At 32.9% G+C, this 23,249-nt stretch overlaps 1 protein-coding gene across 2 annotated transcripts in view; it reads right to left on the reverse strand.

Moving 5' to 3' along the window:
* Positions 1-10,687: 10,687 nt before the first annotated feature.
* The window catches only part of LOC134718949 (zinc finger protein ZFP2-like), a 39,508-nt gene continuing 26,946 nt past the window's right edge, over positions 10,688-23,249 (reverse strand). For both annotated transcript variants that reach the window (XM_063581819.1, XM_063581818.1), the window contains exons 6-9: positions 18,712-18,805; positions 18,129-18,373; positions 14,515-15,072; positions 10,688-12,563 (exon numbers count right to left, since the gene is read on the reverse strand). In XM_063581819.1, the coding sequence (XP_063437889.1) occupies positions 12,018-12,563; positions 14,515-15,072; positions 18,129-18,373; positions 18,712-18,805 (1,443 nt within the window). In that variant the 3' untranslated portion in view covers positions 10,688-12,017. The remainder of the gene's footprint in view (positions 12,564-14,514; positions 15,073-18,128; positions 18,374-18,711; positions 18,806-23,249) is intronic.

Here is a 23,249-nt window from a genome sequence, read left to right on the forward strand (position 1 = left end):
TAAATCATATTTATGCTTCTATTTCTCAGAACGTACATTCACTGATACCAATTCGTAGTGAACATGAGGGTCAATTAGGGAAAAATAATACAAAATGATAACTTATTGAGTAATGACGGGTATAGGGCTACATAAAAATAAATAAAAACTAATCTAATAACACAAATATAAATGTAATAAAGCATTCAATGTATTTTCTACTAGAGCAGAGCTCTATATCGAGATGTCACGTGAATTCATTTGTTCTCTGAGGACACGTGTCATTCTTACATTCCCAAACATTTCATGAGACAAACAATAATACACTTATCAACAAAACTAATACTTTCTACCGACAGTTTAAACTGGTTCATAGTAAATACTTAATGCTTTAAAAGATATATGTTGATAATAATAGTGAAAATAATTAATATTAAAAATAATTAAAAAAACACAAAAAGATGTTACCAGTTAAATTAATCAGTTAATCAATTAAAATTAACTAAAATTTCAAAAATATCCAAAAAGTTTACAAAGTAATTATAACTTTCTTTAAATGAAAAATATAATAAAATTAAGCTTCTTACCTGGGAAAGAATAAAAAATCAAAAATACATTTTCATTATAAGTGGTATGTCGGCTTATCAGCAATATAATGATAAATCCCGATGCATCTCGCAGGATACACACGATACCGTAAATCACCTAAACAACTGTATTGAAATTGTAACTATAATAATACAATAAAAAAGGTCCCTACTTTTTACAAAACTTCACTGTCTTACATTGGTTCCAGAATTGGTTAAATATTATATTTCACAAGTCACTCGTTTCATTTGACTAAGTACAATTATGGACAAACATAACTCCAAGTGTAATAAAATCCTCCGCAGGGCACAGCTTGATACGACCGCAAGATAGAACTTTGACAGTTATCCATTCATTTTAGATGTTTTTTTTCATTTGATTTTGCCATGTGATTAGGAATTTTTCGATTTGATTTTCCTCTGAGTTCAGTATTTTGGGGAATTAACTTTTCTTTGAACAATTGGTACAAACTTCTTACATTCCCAAACATTTCATGAGACAAACAATAATACACTTATCAACAAAACTAATACTTTCTACCGACAGTTTAAACTGGTTCATAGTAAATACTTAATGCTTTAAAAGATATATGTTGATAATAATAGTGAAAATAATTAATATGAAAAATAATTAAAAAAACACAAAAAGATGTTACCAGTTAAATTAATCAGTTAATCAATTAAAATTAACTAAAATTTCAAAAATATCCAAAAAGTTTAAAAGTAATTATAACTTTCTTTAAATGAAAAATATAATAAAATTAAGCTTCTTACCTGGGAAAGAATAAAAAATCAAAAATACATTTTCATTATAAGTGGTATGTCGGCTTATCAGCAATATAATGATAAATCCCGATGCATCTCGCAGGATACACACGATACCGTAAATCACCTAAACAACTGTATTGAAATTGTAACTATAATAATACAATAAAAAAAGGTCCCTACTTTTTACAAAACTTCACTGTCTTACATTGGTTCCAGAATTGGTTAAATATTATATTTCACAAGTCACTCGTTTCATTTGACTAAGTACAATTATGGACAAACATAACTCCAAGTGTAATAAAATCCTCCGCAGGGCACAGCTTGATACGACCGCAAGATAGAACTTTGACAGTTATCTATTCATTTTAGATGTTTTTTTTCATTTGATTTTGCCATGTGATTAGGAACTTTTCGATTTGATTTTCCTCTGAGTTCAGTATTTTGGGGAATTAACTTTTCTTTGAACAATTGGTACAAACACAGTATAGACACAACATTCATGCTTGACACATCTCTGCATTTGGATTGTGATTAAATATATGACATAGCATAGGTTTCTGACTAAAATACCTGTTATAGCCCAATATCCAACATCTAAATATTGATCCTGCGTATCAAGGAATCCCAAGATATCATTTTTTTTAGGAATTAAACAAATTTTAATTTTTGAACTCTGTTGACCTCAATGTGGACCAATTTAATAACAGGGCCCGAAAATCTAAAATCTAAATGCATGGTTAGATTTAGCTTATCAAAGAACCTCATACATTAATTATTTGTTGAAATCAAATAAAGTTAAATTTTGGGCCCCAATTAGGACAAACTTCAAAACTAGGCCAATAATAAAAAATCATTGTACATTTTTAAGCCTCGGTCACACCTTACCGGATAAGACGAACTGAAGCCTAACGGATGAAAATAAAAGTTGTCCGTTGACAAAATTGTTATCCGTTGAGAGTCCGTTGATGTACTGACCAACTTAAACGGACGCCTAACGAATGCATAACGGACATGTAACGGACGAGAAACGGAGACGGATGGCGAACGTACATCCAACGGACGATCGCGAGTACCGCATAAAACGGACACCTAACGGAAGCGTACAGTATAAAATGGATAAACAAGATATACGAAAAAATTAAAGGCGACAATAATAATACATGTAAATCGCATTAATATTGAACATGTTCTGTGTAACTGGTTTTGGTTTGATCTTCAAAATGCCGCTAAAGGGCAATGTCTGACCTGAATAACAGCTACTTGATTGTGAAGATGTGCACTTATTCTAAGATCGATTATGAATAATAAGAATTCATGAACCTTTTAAGAAATCTAATTGGCATTTCTTACGAGAAGTTTTCAATTGGCATTTATCCGTTTCAAATCCGTTCGTCATCTGTTTTATCCGTTCTACGTCCGGTAGAAGTCCGTTTCACATTCATTCAACATCCGTTTTATCCGTTAGACGTCCGTTAGAAGTATGTTCTTGGTAAATTTATCTGCCCGACCTCAAACGGATGTATAACGGAGACGTTACGGATATAAAATGGAAACGAAACGGACGAGTACCGTACAAAACGGATGCCTAACGGACGTCCGTTCAAAGTTTTGAACATGCTCAAAATTTTCCATCGGACAGAACTGACGTCGACGGATAAAACGTACGCTTAACGGACATGGAACGGATATGTACGGACGACTAACGGATAAGAACGGACGCCTAATGGATAAGAACGGACATCTTACGGACATGAACGGATTGAAACAAAGTTCTCCATTAGGCGTCCGTTCGAGCTATCCGGTAAGGTGTGACCGAGGCCCTAGATTCGGCATATCAAAGAACCCAAGAATTCAAATTTTTGACCCTTTCGACCTCAATATTGACCAATTTGCAATTGATAACCGGGCCCAAAAAATCAAAATCTTAATACATGGTTAGATTAGGTATATCAAAGAACCTCACATATTAATTAATAAAATATTTATTTTTGATGAAATCATACAAAGTTTAATTTTGAACCCTTTGGACCTCATGTTGAACAATTTAAAAACATGGACAATATTCCATAAACTGTTATCACAGAGATATGTCTCGCTTTTTAGTAATTTTGATTGTAAAGTAAGCAAACCATTTAAAAGTCAATAGACCATGACTGAGGGGGTGGAGCCAAATAATCTCCATGGCAATGAGTTGTGACAATGCTAATACATCTGCATACCAATTATCATTGATGTACCACAAGTGGATCTCTATAAACTGACCTAATCACAAAGTAATACATGTAAAGTAAGCAAACCATTCAAAGTCAATAGACCATGACTGAGGGGGCGGAGCCAACAAATCTCCATGGCAATGAGATGTGGCAATGGTAATACATCTGCATACCAATTATCATTGACGTACCACAAGTGGATCTCCATAAACTGACCTAATCACAAACTAATACATGGAAAGTAAGCAAACCATTCAAAGTCAATAGACCATGACTGAGGGGGCGGAGCCAAATAATCTCCAGGGCAATGAGATGTGGCAATAGTAATACATGTGCATACCAATTATCATTGACATACCACTAGTGGTTCCCCATAAAACTGAGCGAATCACAAACTAATACATTGTTGACGCCGTCGCCGTCGACGACGCCGGAAACAGCATACCTATGTCTCGCTTTTTTACTCCGTTAAGGCGAGACAAAAAACTTAATACACCGTTAGATCCAGCAAATTAAAGAACGTAAGAATTCAAGAATAAAACCACATTGAAATTGGTCAAGAAATAAGCAATGTATACATAGTTTTAGAAGAGTATTGTTTTTGACCCCTTATTTCTAAAACATTTGGGCCATAATCCCCAAAATATATCCCTACCTTCTTTTTTGGTATAGAACCCTTGTGGTACAATTGCAGAAAGAGCCATACACTAACATACAAGTTATTGTCCGGAACTTAAGTGCCTTCGGACGACGCTGACGACGGAGACGACGACGGAGACAATGCAATACCAATATACGAACGCAATATGTTTTTGCAGTCATATAAAAATTACTTTTCACAGTTCCATTATTGATACTTTGGAACAAATATTAGTTTCCTGCAAATTTTGCATTTACAAAAGGCATAACTCCAACACCGTTAAAGTGAGGCCACTAAAATTCAAACTTAATATGTTGTAAGTTTCAAAACATTTCAATTGGTTGAGGCATACTAAAGTGTGAGTACGGAAACAAAACATAAAGACTTAGCAGCACGAACCCATCAAAATATTTGGGTAATTTCATGTGTAACCATAATATAACGGCTATAAAAAAACAACAAAATTCATGAAAATAACAGATATATATATGACATATATATCGCAAAAATGCATAAACTTGATGAAATTGTTCATGATTTGTCTCATTGGCATGAATACATTTATACAATATTGTCTCTTTGAATTCGTATGTTGTAAAAGAGGGACGAAAGATACCAGAGGGATAGTCAAACTCATAAATAAAAATGAACTGACAATGCCATGGCTTAAAATAAAAAAGACAAACACAAAAATAATAGTACACATGACACAACATAGAAAACTAAAGAATAAGCAACACAATCCCACCACAAACTAAAGGTGATCTCAGGTGTTCCGGAAGGGTAGGTATATCCTGTTCCACATGTGGCAAACGTCGTTGTTTATTGTGAAAGAAGATATTATTGATGATGTCAGCGTATAAGATAGTGTCAATAAGTGTGTACATCCAACATGGCGACCATGTACATGTCATATGGTATTTTTGCGTTACTATCCTTGGTCACCATATTGGATGTAAACACTATATTTATAAAGATCTTTATCGGTATGAATTTATCTGCTTTTTATATATCATTTTTAAGTTATAAAAACATTTAAACTATATTAATATTCAAAAATAATGTTTAAATGTCACAAATATTTGCTAATAATCAAATTTCATAAAAAAAATATGTTATTCGGTCATTCGAGGAACCGCAAGAAAACACATGGCTGGTTACCTTTTTATTTGTCGCTATAAAACCAGGGTTTCTCCACCATTTTCTACATGTCTGTATATATCAAGTCATGAATATGACAGTTGTTTTCATATATTGCTTGAAGTATTTTATCTTTTGATTTTGCAATTTGATTAGGGACTTTCAGTTTTGAATTTTCCCCGGAGTTCAGTTTTTTTTTAGATTTAAAAAAAAACAAATATCGGTGAATGTTCTCATTCATGTTTGTAAAGTTGGACAATTTGCCTTTACATAATCTAATGGACTGTTCAACTTATAATTTTTTTTTCTGAAAATGTCCTGTGCAAAGTCAGGATAATTGCCATTGTTATATTATAGTTCGTTTGTGTGTGTTAAATGTTTATGTTGTTTTTTTGTTGTGTCGTAGTTTAACGTTTCCCTCAGTTTTAGTTTGTAACCCGGACTTGTTTTTTCTCTAATCGATTTATGAATTTCAAACAGCGGTACAACACTGTTGCCCTTCATTTAGTCCCTATCGCAAATAACACATTTATTGTGTCTCTGAAACATGTATCACATGATTTGACTCATACTTTAGTCTCTATCATAAACAACACATTTATGAATTTTATTATATATTACCAGACCAAAAGATCCTGGTTCAATCTCCGCTCCGTGGAGAAATAATCAGGGACTGAAATTGCGGGTATGGTCATGAGAAACGATGATAGTCCATCGGAAGGGGACGATTAATGGCTGACCAGTGTTGAGAGAGAGACATACCTCCTTCACGTAAAAGACACCCTTTCAGATTTCGAAAAAGCAGGCTAATGCCACTACAAGGCAGTACTCGTATCCGCAAAGTGGAAATGGTATATAAGTTGCAATAACTTGTTTCCCAATCCTCTTTAAATAAATCGGTTTAAAGGATTGACGAAAGATACCAGAGGGACAGTTAAACTCATCATTCGAATATAAACTGACAACATCATGGCTAAAAATGAAAAAGACAAAAAGTAGTAAACATGACACAACAATTAAAGACAAGAGTGCACACTTTGAAATGTCTCGCCTTCTTTACTAATCATTGATATTATGTTGATAGTCCTAATATTAAAGCTTTATTACAACTGTCACATAAACTTAACATAAACCAAGAAAACTAAACATTGACCTTCGAACCATGAAAATGAGGTCAAGGTCAGATGAACCATGCCAGGTTGGCATGTACAGTAACAATTCTTCCATACAACAAATAAAATTGACTTATTGCTTATAGTTTAAGAAAAACAGACCAAAACACAAAAGCTTAACACTGAGCAATGAACGTAAAAAATGAGGTCAAGGTCAAATAAAACCTGCGCGACTGACATGTAGATCATGAAATATTTCTATACACCAAATATAGTTGACCTATTGCATATAGTATTAGAAAAAAAGGTCAAAACTCAAAAACTTAACTTTGACCACTGACCCATGAAAATGAGGTCAAGGTCATATGACACCTGCCAGGTAGACCTGTATACCTTACAACCATTCCATACACAAAATATAGAAGACCTATTGCATACAGCATAAGAAAAACAGACCAAAACTCAAAAACTTAACTATAACCACTGAACCATGAAAATGAGGTCAAGGTCAGATGACACCTGCCAGTTGGACATGTACATCTTACAGTGCTTCCATACACCAAATATACTAGACCTATTGCTTATAGTATCTCAGATATGGACTTGACTACCAAAACTTAACCTTGTTCACTGATCCATGAAATGAGGTCAAGGTCAGGTGAAAACTGTCTGACGGACAGAAGACCTTGCAAGCTACGCACATACCAAATATAGTCATCATATTACTTATAATAAGAGAGAATTTAACATTACAAAAAATCTTAACTTTTTTTTTCAAGTAGTCACTGAACCATGAAATTGAGGTCAAGGACATTGGACGTGTGACTAACAGAAACTTCGTAACATAAGGCATTAATATGTAAGTATGGAGCATCCAGGTCTCCCATCTTCTAAAATATAAAGCTTTCAAGAAGTGAGCTAACACCGCCGCCGCCACCGTAGCCGCCGGATCACTTTCCCTATGTCGAGCTTTCTGCGACAAAGGTAGCAATACACAGTTAGAAGTTTAGTTTCGCATTATGGCCCCTGTGAATTTTTTAAATATGAAAGTTTTTGTACAATAAAATAGATTTTTAGGTAATTGAAGAATAATATAGCCTTCTTAGTGGGTTTATATGAACATTTAGATTGATTTTAACATATTTTATAGGCCATTTCAATGATTGACAGTCCGTATTTTCCTATCCGTACCGTTCATAGGTCCATAAATTATTGTAGTGTTTATCAACAAAGATTTTGCGCTCGATCTTTTCAATTCAATTTTATGGAAAAACGAGCAGGAAGACATATGATTTTTTTTGGACCACTTGATAGATATAAACCTATGGATTCAGGAAAGGTATCACTGTAATTCATTGAAATTTTCCTTTAGACCAAATTTTGGAGACTTTTGTGACATGTTCACCCCCCTTTTTTGCTATATTTTGTATCTAAGAAATGCAGATTGTTGCCATGGTTACACCCAAAAGGGATTATATTTCACCCTTATGACCATTAGAAATCAAATCTATGGAAGATTCTCTTTCTACAAGTATATACATGCATAACACACATATAAAGCCTTCTTTGTTAGACAGGAGGGGAAAGGGGGTGTTTAAAAATTATGAGTGTCAATTTTAAGTTTTTTTCCTAACTGTGTATTGCTACCTTATAGTCGCAGGCTCGACAAAAACTAAAGAATAACACGAACCCCTCCAAAACCCAGGGGTGATCTCAGGTGCTCCGGATGGTAAGCAGATCCTGTTCCACATTTGGCACCCGTTGTGTTGTTCATGTTATAACAAATCTGGTAAATAGTCTAATTCGGTAGGTCACATTCATGAAATGGAAGGGGATTGTAGTTACGACGTAAAGAACACATCCAATATCATTTTGGAAACGATTATTCCATAACGGTCAACCATCTAAGAATAAGAAGATTAAGAATACTCTATTAATCCAATGTACAATGATTTTTGTAATAACAATCAAATAATAATAAAATAAAATACAACACAACAGAACATAAATAAAGGCAACAGTAGTATACCAATGTTCACAGTTCATAAACTGATAGAGATAAAAACATATCCGGGTAACAAACGTTTTCCCTCAAATATAACTCAATAGAACACTGAACATTTATTGCAAGAATATTTCTTTGAAAGATAAACTTGAAAAAATAATTTGCAGAGCACAACTGAAGAGGTAGAACCCTAAACAGCTGGTGCATGTTTGGACACAATATTCATGATTGATACGGTCTGAATCTAGATAGTGATCATTTTTGTTAATATAATATAGATTTCTGATACAAAATAAATGTCATAAAAGATGTTAAAATTTTTATAAGGGTTAAAATATTTGCATTACCTTTCAATTAAAGATTTCATGCAATGCGCAATACTGTGATATTGTGCAACAATGTACTACTCCCTTTTTTGCTTTTGAGGAATTCAGTATGCTGTTGAATATAAATCCTTTTATATTTGAAGAAATTTTCTTTTTCATTTCTGAAATCTAAAATAAGAAATTGAACACCAACAATTTTTTCACCTCCCCCTTTCCCTTATTCCAAAGATGATCTCAATCCAAATTTCTTATGAAGTTTTCAACAATAACTACTCATTTAAATACATCATAAACATAAAATGTCAAAGTCATGATTTAAGTTTATTTAACTACTATTCTGGACAAAGAAAGATAACTCCAATGCAAATTTTATATTGGCAAATTTTCAATGAAGTTCATTAATCTAAAGTTTTTGGCAAATTTCAAATAGAATTTATTCATTATAAAGTTTTTGGCCAATTTCCAATAAACATAATTTATTAAAGAGCAGTTTATGCGAGATATTAAAATAAGATTCAATTACACTGCTTTCAAGTAATGTTTTGTAATTGTCCATTAACCTGGAAACCCTTTTCCCCCCTTTTTTTGCACCTAATCCCTTAACGGTTAAAGCCATAACTTATGCTTTATTGCGTTGAGGCCTGGACTGAGTCGCGTGTGTCTATTCTTTGTTGGTCTTAGCATTATGTTTTCGGGTTTAGTTTTCTGTAATTAGTTAATACTTCAGTTTCATTATGTATATCTCTTTCATATTCATTTGATAAAATTAACTGTTTGCAATAGCATTAGTTGTTCTAAATAATAAGGATGTTCTTATCCAAAGCATACAAACAAAGCCGTATTTGGTACAACCTTTTCAACTTTTGATCTTCAGTGCTGTACAACTTTGTACTTTTTTTTCCCTTTCGATCTTTTATATCTGGGCGTCACTGGTGAGTCTTGTGTGGACGAGGCGCGTTTTTGGCGTATTGAATTTTAAACCTGATGCTTTTTTTAATGTATCAATCATGTGTTTCTTTGTCTAATATGTTCTCCTATTTATTTGTATTGTAGTCCTGTAATATTATGTTGTCATTTCAATTTTATATTTAACTTTGCCATTAAAGTGCGAGGTTTGGCATGCAACAAAACCAGGTTCAACCCACCATTTTTTTCTCCTTTAAAAATGTCCTGTACCAAGTCAGGGAAGATGGCTATTGTTGTATTATTGTTCGTTTCTGTGTGTGTTGCATTTTAACGTTGTGTCGTTTGTTTTCTCTTCTTTTTGAGATATTGAGATAAGACGTGCCACGGTACTTGTCTATCCCAAATTCATGTATTTGGTTTTGATGTTATATTTGTTATTCTCGTGGGATTTTGTCTTATGCTTGGTCCGTTTCTGTGTGTGTTGCGTTTGGTGTTGTGTCGTTGTTCTCCTCTTATATTTCATGCGTTTTCCTCCGTTTTAGTTTGTTACCCCGATTATTTTTGTGTCCATCGATTTATGAGTTTTGAACAGTTGTATACTACTGCTGCCTTTATTTCCCAAAGACAATTCTTACCATCCCTTTGTGGTATTCCAATATCCAAAATCATGAAAATCTAAATACATGGTTAGATTCATCATATCAAAGAACCCCAAGAATTCAATTTTTGATGAAATCAAATTAAGGTTCAATTTTGGACCCTTTAGACCTTAATGTGAACCAATTTGATAACCGGTCATAAATATCAACCAGATGCTCCGCAGGGCGCAGCTTTATACGACCGCAGAGGTTGAACCCTGAATGGGTGGGGAAAGTATGGACACAACATTCAAGCTGGATTCAGCTCTGAATTTGGATTGTGATTAAAAAGTTTACACAGCATAGGTTTCTGACACAGAATAAATGTGGTCTAATGAACTTTAAAAAAAATTTGCCTTTGAGCAATTTACTTTGCTGTTGAATATTGATCCTCTCAAAAAATGTTTGAAGAAATTTTCTTTTTATTTATGAAATCTGAAAACCAAGACAAATGTTTATTTGGGCCTTAATTTAGGCCCTTATTCCTAAAATGTTGGGACTTCAATTCCCAAAATCAATCCCAGCCTTCCTTTTGTAGTCATAAACCTTGTGTTTAAATTTCATTGATTTCAATTGACTTATACTAAAGTTATTGTGCGAAAACCAAGAAAATGCCAAATTGGGCCCTTTTTGGGCCCTAATTTCTAAACTGTTGGGACCAAAACTTCCACAATCAATCCCAACCTTCCCTTTGTGGTCATAAATCATGTGTTCAAATTTCATAGATTTCTATTGACTAAAACAAACATTAGAGTGCGAAAACTAAAAGTATTCGGACGCCAAAGACAACGACGACGACGCAAATGTGATACCAATATACGACGAAAAAATTCTCAATTTTTGCGGTCGTATAAAAAAATCGTTATCCAGAAACCATGTGTGTCTTCGGACGACGCCAACGACAATATCATAACAATGTTTATGGTGCAGTTTGGTTTTTTTTTTTGCGGTGGTATGAAAATAATGACGAAAAATACCAGATGGTCAGTCAAACTTGTGATATGAAAATAACTGACAACACCATGGATAAAAAAAAAAGGAAAACACAAACAGAAAAATAATAATAGTTAATATGAGAGGCAATCAATAATTTGTGAAAGGATTATTCTCTTTTAAACAGTATCTATAAATCTTAGAAGTTATGTGTTTATCGAGCTGAAAATTCGAAGTAATATGAAGTATGAATGTATAACTATAATGCTTGTAGAGTTAAACTGTGGTTGGTTTGCTTGCTTTGTTTGTATAAATGTTTATTCCAGCTTTATATTTTAGATTCACAGTATATGTTCTAATGTGTTTGTTTTGTATATTTGTCAATCACCAGTAATAGTATGAGTTCCCATGTGGTTGGCAAAAGCCTGAATTAATAACCCTCTCCTACATACATCACACGAGGAAGGTTTGTATAAATTACCAGTATATGATTTTAAGTGTTTGTCTAAACCCTGACTTAATCTAGACCCTCTACCACATACATCACATGTGTAAGGTTTGAAATCATTACCAGTATGAGTTCTCATGTGTTTGTCTAAACTTTGACTTAATAGAAACCCTCCCCCATATACATCACACGTGTAAGGTTTGTATATGTATCAATCACCAGTATTAATTCTCATCATGCTCATGTGTTTGTCTAGTCTAAAGCCTGACTTAATCTAGATCCTCTCTTCACATACATCACATGAGTAAGGTTTTTATACGTATCAATCACCAGTATGAATTCTCATGTGTTTGTCTAAAGCCTGACTTGAACTAAAACTGTTACCACATACATCACACGTGTAAGGTTTGTTATCACCACCAGTATGAGTTCTAATGTGTTTGTCTAAAGCCTGACTTGATGTAAATCCTTTACGACATACATCACATCTGTATGGTTTCCTTTCATGTATTTTCATGTGACTGTTTATGCTACTTTTCACTCTGAAGTCTCTACCGCATATCCCACATTTATAAGGTTTGAATCCAGTGTGTGATCTAATGTGGTCCCGTAAGCTAGATTTGCTAATAAACTCCTTGCCACATATATCACAGTCATGGAACAGTTCTCCAGTTTTTAGTAGTGGGTGTGTTCTTGTGATTGTTCTTATGTGTGTTATTGGGTGTGTTCTTATGTGTGTTATTGGGTGTGTTTTTGTGTGTGTTATGAGCATTTTTCTCTGTCCATGTGGGTGATCTACTTGACTGAACTCATTACTACATTCCCCATCACTACTTTGATCATCTTCAGCATGTGTGCTTATGTTCATCTGTAACACAAATTATGTAAACATCAAAATTTTCATATGGTAAAGTATGTGGGGTTCCAATTACATCTAAAAACAAAATATTACGGTAGAGATGTTTTTTTTTATTTTATGGGTGTTGGGGTTTTTTGTGTATTGAGCCTATAGGAGAAACATTTGGACTATATCAGTGCTTATGAAAAATGACTAAAAAATAACTAAAATAGGCATGACTGTTATGAGGATTAATAAGTAGGGTCAACAGTAAACTGATTTTTTTTGCAGATATCAAATCCTGAACAGTTGAGCAAGTATGGACACAACATTTAAAGCTCTGAATTTGGATTGTGATTGAATATTTTTAAATACAGCATTGGTTTGAAACACAAAATAAATGTGGTCAAAGTGAAGATTTTGAAATTAAAAATGTAAATATAAAATTAAATACAATAAACCATAGACTCTAAAATAATTTATGATGTAAATTTTATTTTAAAATTATAATAAAATATAATTTATAGTTTTCTAAATTTGTCACTCCAATTGTAATTCGGGTATTACATTGATCATTACCAGGTGTGTGTGTAATCTTATAAATTAGTGTATAAATCAAAATCAAACTTTATTTCATATATCATAAATAAAGGCAACAGTAGTATACCGCTGTTCAAAACTCATAAATCCATGGACAAAAAACAAAATCGGGGTAACAAACTAAAACCGAGGGAAACGCATTAAATATAAGAGGAGAACAACGACAAAACACCGAAACGCAACACACACACAGAAACGGACCAAGCAACAGACAAAACACCACGAGAATAACAAGTATAACATCAAAACCAAATACATGAATTTGGGATAGACAAGTACCGTGCTACGTCTTATCTCAATATCTCAATATCTCAAAAATAAGAGAAAACACAAACGCCTCAACATTGAAATGCAACACACACAGAAACGAACAATATTATAACAATGGCCTTATAGTTACCAATATTTTTTCTTTCATTTATAACATACTAGTTTAATCCTCCAACTAATCTTATCTTAATTTTAACTTTTTAGCTTATAAATAAAAGATGATTAATATCTAATGAGTTTTCAAATCTAGAACCCCAAACATGATCAAGTAAAAATTGGAATTAACAGACACAACAAAACGTTTTAAGGGGGTAGACCTGGCTTCAGGGAGATAACTCTTTAATTCAGTGATGGGTTTGTAAAAGGCAAGTTTCATCAATGTATTTTAAGCATTTACCTGAAACAGATTGGAAATAATCTATGTAACCTAGAAGCTTAGAATATTTTGATGAAAATGGTTGACATAAACGAACTGATGATTTGAAGAGTTACTTCCCTTAACCTAGGTCTACCTCCTCAATTCATACATCACTCAATAACTAAGTCTTGTAAATGATGATTGATTAATTGATTGTTGGTTGCTTAATGTCCAGTGTTATATAAAATGACAAACATACCATAAAATTCTTCAAACAATTTACCAAAGAAAAGAAGCAAAGTGCTTGAAAGTATTGAATGGTAAAGTTGGATTCAGTTTGTCAATGGGAAGAAAAAATAATTATTGTATTGGTCATCTTGGTTGTAGTTGATTTATCAGCAATTCTAGACCAAGTAAGATACATCCCATTTTATAAAGAGGATTTTAACAATGAAATCATTCTATTTTTAGAAAAATATAAGAATCCTACACCTTGCAAATGTTATGCAATTTTATTTGCAAGTTTATCATTACTTTGTGCCTTGAATATCTGAGCATTCATTACATACATAAATTTCTTAAAATGGTCATGGATAAGGTGTGTAGAAGGATTTGATCAATGCACTTTATCTTGTGTATCAAAAAGGGTAGTGATAAGACTTGAAAAATTTAGATATCAAGTCAGTCCCAAAAAAAGATTTTGATTGAATTTCATACAATCTTTACCCTAATAATCAATAATGAGAATCATACCTGCAGATCTGAAGGGTTATTTCTCTTATGTCCTGGAGAATTATTTCCTGTATGTCCTGAGGAGTTATTCGCCTTCTCTCCTGAAGGGTTATCTCCCTTATCTCCTGAAGAGTTATTTCCCTTATGTCCTAAAGAGTTATTTCTCTCATATTCTGATGAGTTATCTCCCTTATGTCCTGAAGGGTTATCTCCCTTATGTCCAAAAGAGTTATTTCCCTTATATCCTGATGAGTTATCTCCCTTATTTTCTGAAGAGTTATTTTCCTTCTCTTTATGTCTCTTCATGTGTATTTTAAAGTTACTTATCACACTGAAGTCTTCACCACATATCAAACATTTAAAAGGTTTAAATCCAGTGTGGGATCTCCTGTGTATTTGTAAGTCATATTTGTTTAGAAACTCCTTGCCACATAAATCACATTCAGGGAACATTTCTTCAGTTTTTAATATTGGGAGCATTCTTGTCTGTTTCTGTGAGTGATCGAACTGACTAAACTCATTACTGTATTCCACATAGTTGTTAGTTTGTTCATCTTCAGGATGTGTTCTTATGTGCATCTGTAACACAAATTATTTATCAAAATTTTCATAAGGTAAAGTATATCACTTCCAGTAAATGTTAAGGTAGGGATTTTTTTTTTATTTTATTGGTGTTGTTTTTTTACATTGAGTGTATAGGTGAAACATTTGGACTTAAACATTGTTTTCCTGATAATGAAAAATGACTAAAAGTATTATTAAGGCATGGTTATTATTAGGATTGAAAAGTAGGACAGACAGAAACCTAATTCTTCTGCAGAGGTCAAATCCTGAACAGTTGAGCAAGTATGGACACAACATGTAAGCTTACAACAACTCTGAATTTAAATTGTGATTGAAAATTTGATACAGCATCAGTTTGTAACCCAAAATATGTGTGATCAAAGTACTGAAAAATTTGAAATTGAAATAACCTATAATGGTCATATATCCAAAATCTAAGTGCATCTGCATATATCTAAGATCTCCAAGAATTCAATTTTCATTGAAATACTTCTCAGTCTAACCATTTTAGTTCAAATGTAAATATTAAATAAAATATGATTTCATCATATACAATTAACAGTTTTTTCATAAATCTTTCACTCCAATTATAATTTGGTGATTGCATTGACAATTACATGTACCAGGTGTGTGTGATATTTTCTCTAAGTGCATGAATTAAAATAAAACTTAATATATATTGTTTATAGATTTCATATATTTTATCTTTTGTTTGTATCATACTGGTATATATCTGTAGAATATCTTATCATAATTTTAACTTTTTAGCTTATGAATAATAGATTATTATCTAATTTTCAAATCTGGAACCCCAAACATGATCCTTTAAGGCCTGCGTAGTAATATCAAAATCACACATTATGCTGAAGACGGGTTTGCTCAAAAAGAATCTTGAATGGTCAACAATAATACATCGCTCAAGGTGAATAATTATCTATTTTAACATAACAACTAGTTTCAACAGTAAAAACAAATAACAAAACATTGTCAAATTTGGAACAGAAGTGTACAAGTTGTCCTACGCGTCAGACTTGACATTCACTAAACATGCATGCTGAAATTGACATGGTTGATTTTGTAACACAATCACATATTCTTGATTTGAAATCGACAATTGTGATTGTCATTGGAATGCAACTGGAATACACATTCTAAGGTCACACAGGTTCAAACAATACTCAGTTAGGCAGTGGGCAGAGCTTTATAGCCTACCTGTATAGTATACAGATACAGCATAGCGATATCTGTAGGGATGTATCTGTATAGTAGGACACTCAATTGCAGGATAAATGTATATATCACTCAAAATTAAGCTTTTTTATTTAAAATGACAAACACAACATGCAATTGTTCAAACAATTAACAAAAGAAAAAAATCAAAGTGCTTGAAAGCAATAGTTGATTCAATTTATCAATGGGAAGTAAAATTCATTATTGCATTGGCCATGTTAGTTGTAGTAGCTTTAACAGCAATTCTAGAAAAAGGAAGATAAATCTCATTTTATAAAGAGGATGTTAACTCTGAAATCATTCGATTTTAAGAACAAGATATTGGATTCCTGCACCTTGCAAAAGTAATGCAATGTTCTTGACAAGTTTATCAATAGTCTGTGCCTTGAATATTTGAGCATATATTACATCCATAAATTTCTTGAAATGTGAATAGGGTGCATAGAATGTTTGTTGTAGTAAATTTAATATGTTCATGGATAGGATGTATGGAATGTTTTGATCAATGCACTTTATTTTGTGTATCAAAAAGATAGTGATAAGGCTTGGAAGATTTAGATATGAAGTCAGTCCCATAAGGTTTTGATTGCAATTCATACAATCTTTACCTAAAATAATAAACCAGATGCTCAGCAGGGTGAAGCTTTATACAACCACAGAAGTTGAACCCTGAACAGTTCGGGCAAGTATGGACACAGAATTAAAGCTTGATACAGATATGTATTTGGATTGGAATCAAACTTAATTTAAGTTTCTGACACAAAACAAATGTCCAGATCTTAAAAATGTATTAAGCAATAAAATGCAATTAAAGATTTCTTCTTTTTTAACCTTTCAAAAATTTTGAGAAATTTGAAAAAAAATGAATTGAAAACTACTACAATGTACCACCTCGGTTCTTTTGCAATTAGTTCAAAACCTGACAATTCTTTATGCATAATATACAAGTAGTGTAAGGGAGGCAAATCGGACCATACCTAACCTAATGTATGTTAAATGGTTTATAATAACCTCCCTTACACTGCTTTTAAATTGTCTTAATTGTCCATTGACCAGAAATACCTAGTTTTTCCCCTTTTTAGCACCAAATTCTGGAACATTGTGAGCCTTAACCCCCAAAGGTCAATACTTACCATCCCTTCATGCTATGAAAACTTGGTGGTTTATTTTCAGAGATACCCCCCAAATTAACCCAAACCTTCCTTTAGTAGTATTGAATCATCTGGTAAAAATTTATAGAGATCCATACACTTAAACACAAGTAATTGTCTGTAAACTAGAAAAATGTTTCTTTCTGGCCCTTTTTGGGCCCCTTATTCCTACATATTTGGAAAAATTAACCCCAATTTAGACAAACTGAATCCCAGCCTTCCCTGTGCTATATGTAATCTTGTAGTTGAAAGTCAGAGAGATCCATACAGTTACACACAAGTTATTCTCTGGAAATTAGAAAAATGCTTGTTTTGGCCCCCTATATTTCTAGACTGTTTGCCCCTATAACCCCTTAAAATAAATCCCAACCTTCTACTGATGGTATTAAACTGTGTGGTACAGTTTCAGAACAATTGAAATACTAATACACAACTTATTATCCTGCAACTAGATAAATGCTGTTTTGGGCCCTTAATTCCTAAACCTTTTGGGACCAGAACCCCCAAATCAATCCAAGCTTTCTATTGTGGTTATTAACATTGTGTTAAAATTTTTATTGGTAACTATTTACTTTTTCAAAAGTTACTTCCGGAAACAAACTGTCTTCGGATGAAGCTGATGACGCCGACTTGTTACCAAAGTATGACCAAAAAAAAGTATTTATTTTTGCAGTAGTATACAAATCATACCTGCAAATTTGAAGGGTTATTTCCCTTATCTCCTGAAGAGTTATTTTCCTTCTCTTTATGTCTCTTCATGTGTATTTTAAAGTTACTTATCACACTGAAGTCTTCAGCACATATCAAACATTTAAAAGGTTTGAACCCAGTGTGTATTCTCTTGTGTTTCTGAAAGTCATCTTTACTACAAAACTCCTTGCCACATATATCACAGTTGTGGAACATTTCTCCAGTTTTTAATATTGGAAGCATTCTTAGATATAGGAAGATGTGGTGTGAGTGCCAATGAGACAACTCTCCATCCAAATAACAATTTAAAAATTAAACCATTATAGGTTAAAGTACGGCCTTCAACACGGAGCCTTGGCTCACACCGAACAACAAGCTATAAAGGGCCCCAAAATTACTAGTGTAAAACCATTCAAACGGGAAAACCAACGGTCTAATCTATATAAACAAAACGAGAAACGAGAAACACGTATATATTACATAAACAAACGACAACTACTGTACATCAGATTCCTGACTTAGGACAGGTGCAAACATTTGCAGCGGGATTAAACGTTTTAATGGGCCCAAACCTTCTCCCTTTTTGTCTGTTCCTGTGGCTGATTGAACTGACTAAACTCATTACTACATCCATCATAGTCACTTTCTTCATCTACAGCATGTGTTGTTATGTGCATCTGTAACACAAGTTATATATCAAAATTTTCCTTAAACCAAGCATGTGTGGTTCCAGTAACATCTAAAAACAAAATGTTAAGAGAGGGATTTTTTATGAGTGTTGTTTTTTTTGTATGGAGCATGTTGAATCTATTTGAAGAAGAAAATAAACCAGGTGCTCCACATTGCGCAGCTATATACGACCCCAGTGGTCAAACCCTGAACAGTCGGGGAAAATTTGGTCACAATATTCAAGCTTGATACTGTCTCAATTTGGATTGTGATAAAAAAAATTACATACTTTGGGTTTTTGTCACAAAATTATTGTGGTCAAAGATCTTACAAATCTATTGCACAATACTGTGCAATTAAATGTTTTTTCTTGAAACTTTTCAAAATTTTAAATTTGAAAAATTTTGAAAACTAGAGGCTCTAAAGAGTCTGTGTCGCTCACCTTGGTATATGTGAATTAAACAAAGGAAGCAGACAGTTCATGGCAAAATTGTGTTTAGGTGATTGTGATGTGTTTGTACATCTTACTTTACTGAACATTCTTGCTGCTTACAATTATCTCTATCTATAATGAACTTGTCCGTGTAGTTTCAGTGGAAAATGTTATTAAAAATTTACAAATTTTATGAAAATTGTTAAAAATTGATTATAAAGGACAATAACTTCTTAGGGATTCAATTGACCATTTTGGTCATTTGGACTTATTTTTGAGTCTTAAATTGCTGTACATTATTGCTGTTAACAGTTTATCTCTATCTATAATAATATTCAAGATAATAACCCAAAACAGCAAAATTTCCTTAAAATTACCAATTTAGGGGCACCAACCTAACAACAACTTGTCCGATTCATCTAAAAATTTCAGGGCAGATAGACCTTGATAAATAATTTTACCCCTTGTCAGAATTGCTCTAAATGCTTTGGTTTTTGAGTTATAAGCCAAAAACTGCAAATTACCACTATGTTCTATTTTTAGCCGTTGCGGCCATCTTGGTTGGTTTGCCTGGTCATAAAACACAATTTTTAAATTAGATAGCCTAATAATGATTCTGGCTATGTTTGGTAAAATTTGGCCAAGTAGTTTCAGAGGAGAAGATTTTTGTAAAAGTTAACTAAGATTTATGAAAAATGGTTAAAAATTGACTATAAAGGGCAATAACTCCTAAAGGGGTCAACTAACCATTTTGTTCATGCTGACTTATTTTTGAATCTTACTTTGCTGAACATTATTGCTGTTTACAGTTTATCTCCATCCATAATAATATTCAAGATAATAACCAAAAGCAGTAAAATTTCCTTAAAATTACCAATTTAGGGGCAGCAACCCAACAATGGGTTGTCTGATTCATCTGAAAATTTCAGGGCAGATAGATCTTGTCCTGATAAACAATTTTAGTCGTGTCAGATCTGCTTTAAATGCTTTAGTTTTTGAGTTATAAGCCAAAAACAGCATTTTACACCTATGTTCTATTTTAAGCCATGGCGGCCATCTTGGTTGGTTTGCCCAGTCACAAAACACAATTTTTAAATTAGATAGCCTAATAATGATTCTAACAATGTTTGGTAAAATTTGGCCCAGTAGTTTCAGAGGAGAAAATTTTTGTAAAAGTTAACTAAGATTTACCAAAAAATGGTTAAAAATTGACTATTAAGGGCAATAACTCCTAAAGGGGTCAACTGACCATTTTGGTCATGATGACTTATTTGTAAATCTTACTTTGCTGAATATTATTGCTGTTTACAGTTTATCTCCATCTATAATAATATTCAAGATAATAACCAAAAACAGTAAAATTTCCTTAAAATTACCAATTTAGGGGCAGCAACCCAACAATGGGTTGTCTGATTTATCTGAAAATTTTATGGCAGATAGATCTTGACCTGATAAACAATTTAACCCCCATGTCAGATTTGCTCTAAATGCTTTGGTTTTTGAGTTATAAGCTTAAAACTGCATTTTACCCCTATGTTCTATTTTTAGAATCTATTTGAAGAAGAAAATAAACCAGGTGCTCCGCATTGCGCAGCTATATACGACCCCAGTGGTCAAACCCTGAACAGTCGGGGCAAATTTGGTCACAATATTCAAGCTTGATACTGTCTCAATTTGGATTGTGATAAAAAAAATTACATAATTTGGGTTTTTGTCACAAAATTATTGTGGTCAAAGATCTTACAAATCTATTGCACAATACTGTGCAATTAAATATTTTTTCTTGAAACTTTTCAAAATTTTAAATTTGAAAAATTTTGAAAACTAGAGTCTCTAAAGAGTCTGTGTCGCTCACCTTGGTATATGTGAATTAAACAAAGGAAGCAGACAGTTCATGGCAAAATTGTGTTTAGGTGATTGTGATGTGTTTGTACATCTTACTTTACTGAACATTCTTGCTGCTTACAATTATCTCTATCTATAATGAACTTGTCCGTGTAGTTTCAGTGGAAAATGTTATTAAAAATTTACAAATTTTATGAAAATTGTTAAAAATTGATTATAAAGGACAATAACTTCTTAGGGATTCAATTGACCATTTTGGTCATTTGGACTTATTTTTGAGTCTTAAATTGCTGTACATTATTGCTGTTAACAGTTTATCTCTATCTATAATAATATTCAAGATAATAACCCAAAACAGCAAAATTTCCTTAAAATTACCAATTTAGGGGCACCAACCTAACAACAACTTGTCCGATTCATCTAAAAATTTCAGGGCAGATAGACCTTGATAAATAATTTTACCCCTTGTCAGAATTGCTCTAAATGCTTTGGTTTTTGAGTTATAAGCCAAAAACTGCAAATTACCACTATGTTCTATTTTTAGCCGTTGCGGCCATCTTGGTTGGTTTGCCTGGTCATAAAACACAATTTTTAAATTAGATAGCCTAATAATGATTCTGGCTATGTTTGGTAAAATTTGGCCAAGTAGTTTCAGAGGAGAAGATTTTTGTAAAAGTTAACTAAGATTTATGAAAAATGGTTAAAAATTGACTATAAAGGGCAATAACTCCTAAAGGGGTCAACTAACCATTTTGTTCATGCTGAATTATTTTTGAATCTTACTTTGCTGAACATTATTGCTGTTTACAGTTTATCTACATCCATAATAATATTCAAGATAATAACCAAAAGCAGTAAAATTTCCTTAAAATTACCAATTTAGGGGCAGCAACCCAACAATGGGTTGTCTGATTCATCTGAAAATTTAAGGGCAAATAGATCTTGTCCTGATAAACAATTTTAGTCGTGTCAGATCTGCTTTAAATGCTTTGGTTTTTGAGTTATAAGCCAAAAACAGCATTTTACACCTATGTTCTATTTTAAGCCATGGCGGCCATCTTGGTTGGTTTGCCCAGTCACAAAACACAATTTTTAAATTAGATAGCCTAATAATGATTCTAACAATGTTTGGTAAAATTTGGCCCAGTAGTTTCAGAGGAGAAAGTTTTTGTAAAAGTTAACTAAGATTTACCAAAAAATGGTTAAAAATTGACTATTAAGGGCAATAACTCCTAAAGGGGTCAACTGACCATTTTGGTCATGATGACTTATTTGTAAATCTTACTTTGCTGAATATTATTGCTGTTTACAGTTTATCTCCATCTATAATAATATTCAAGATAATAACCAAAAACAGTAAAATTTCCTTAAAATTACCAATTTAGGGGCAGCAACCCAACAATGGGTTGTCTGATTTATCTGAAAATTTTAGGGCAGATAGATCTTGACCTGATAAACAATTTAACCCCCATGTCAGATTTGCTCTAAATGCTTTGGTTTTTGAGTTATAAGCTTAAAACTGCATTTTACCCCTATGTTCTATTTTTAGCCATGGCGGCCATGTTTTTTATGAAATGGGAATTAAAACACAAACTTTATTCTAGATACCCTAGGAATCAATCAGATGAAGTTTGGTTTGAATTGGTTCAGTAGTTTCAGAGGAGAAGATTTTTGTAAAAGTTAACACCGGACGACGGAGGACGACGGACGCCATGTGATGAGAAAAGCTCACTTGGCCTTTTAGGCCAGGTGAGCTAAAATAAGAATCCCTTAAAAAAATGGTAAACAAACCTCCTCCCCCTTTTTGAAACCCCCATTGGAGCAATTACCCTTAAACTCAATCCCATGCTTTCGTTTGTAGTATTGAACCTTGTAGTACAATTTCAGAGAGATCTATACACTTAAAAACAAGTTATTGTCATGATTGTTTGGAAACTAGAAACATGCTTCTTTTTGGCCCTTTTTAAGCCCCTTAATCCTACATATTTCCGGCAATTAACCCAAAACTTAATCCCAGCCTACCCTTTGTTATATGGTACGTTGTGGTACAATTTCAGAGATATCCATACAATTACATACAAGTTATTGTCTTGAAACTAGAAAAATGCTGGTTTTGGCCCCTTTTTGGCCCTTCATTCCTAATTTTTGGTCCCATATCCCTGAAAATGAATCCA

Source organism: Mytilus trossulus, chromosome 5 (assembly GCF_036588685.1).
Source record: "Mytilus trossulus isolate FHL-02 chromosome 5, PNRI_Mtr1.1.1.hap1, whole genome shotgun sequence".
NCBI classification, from domain to species: domain Eukaryota; kingdom Metazoa; phylum Mollusca; class Bivalvia; order Mytilida; family Mytilidae; genus Mytilus; species Mytilus trossulus.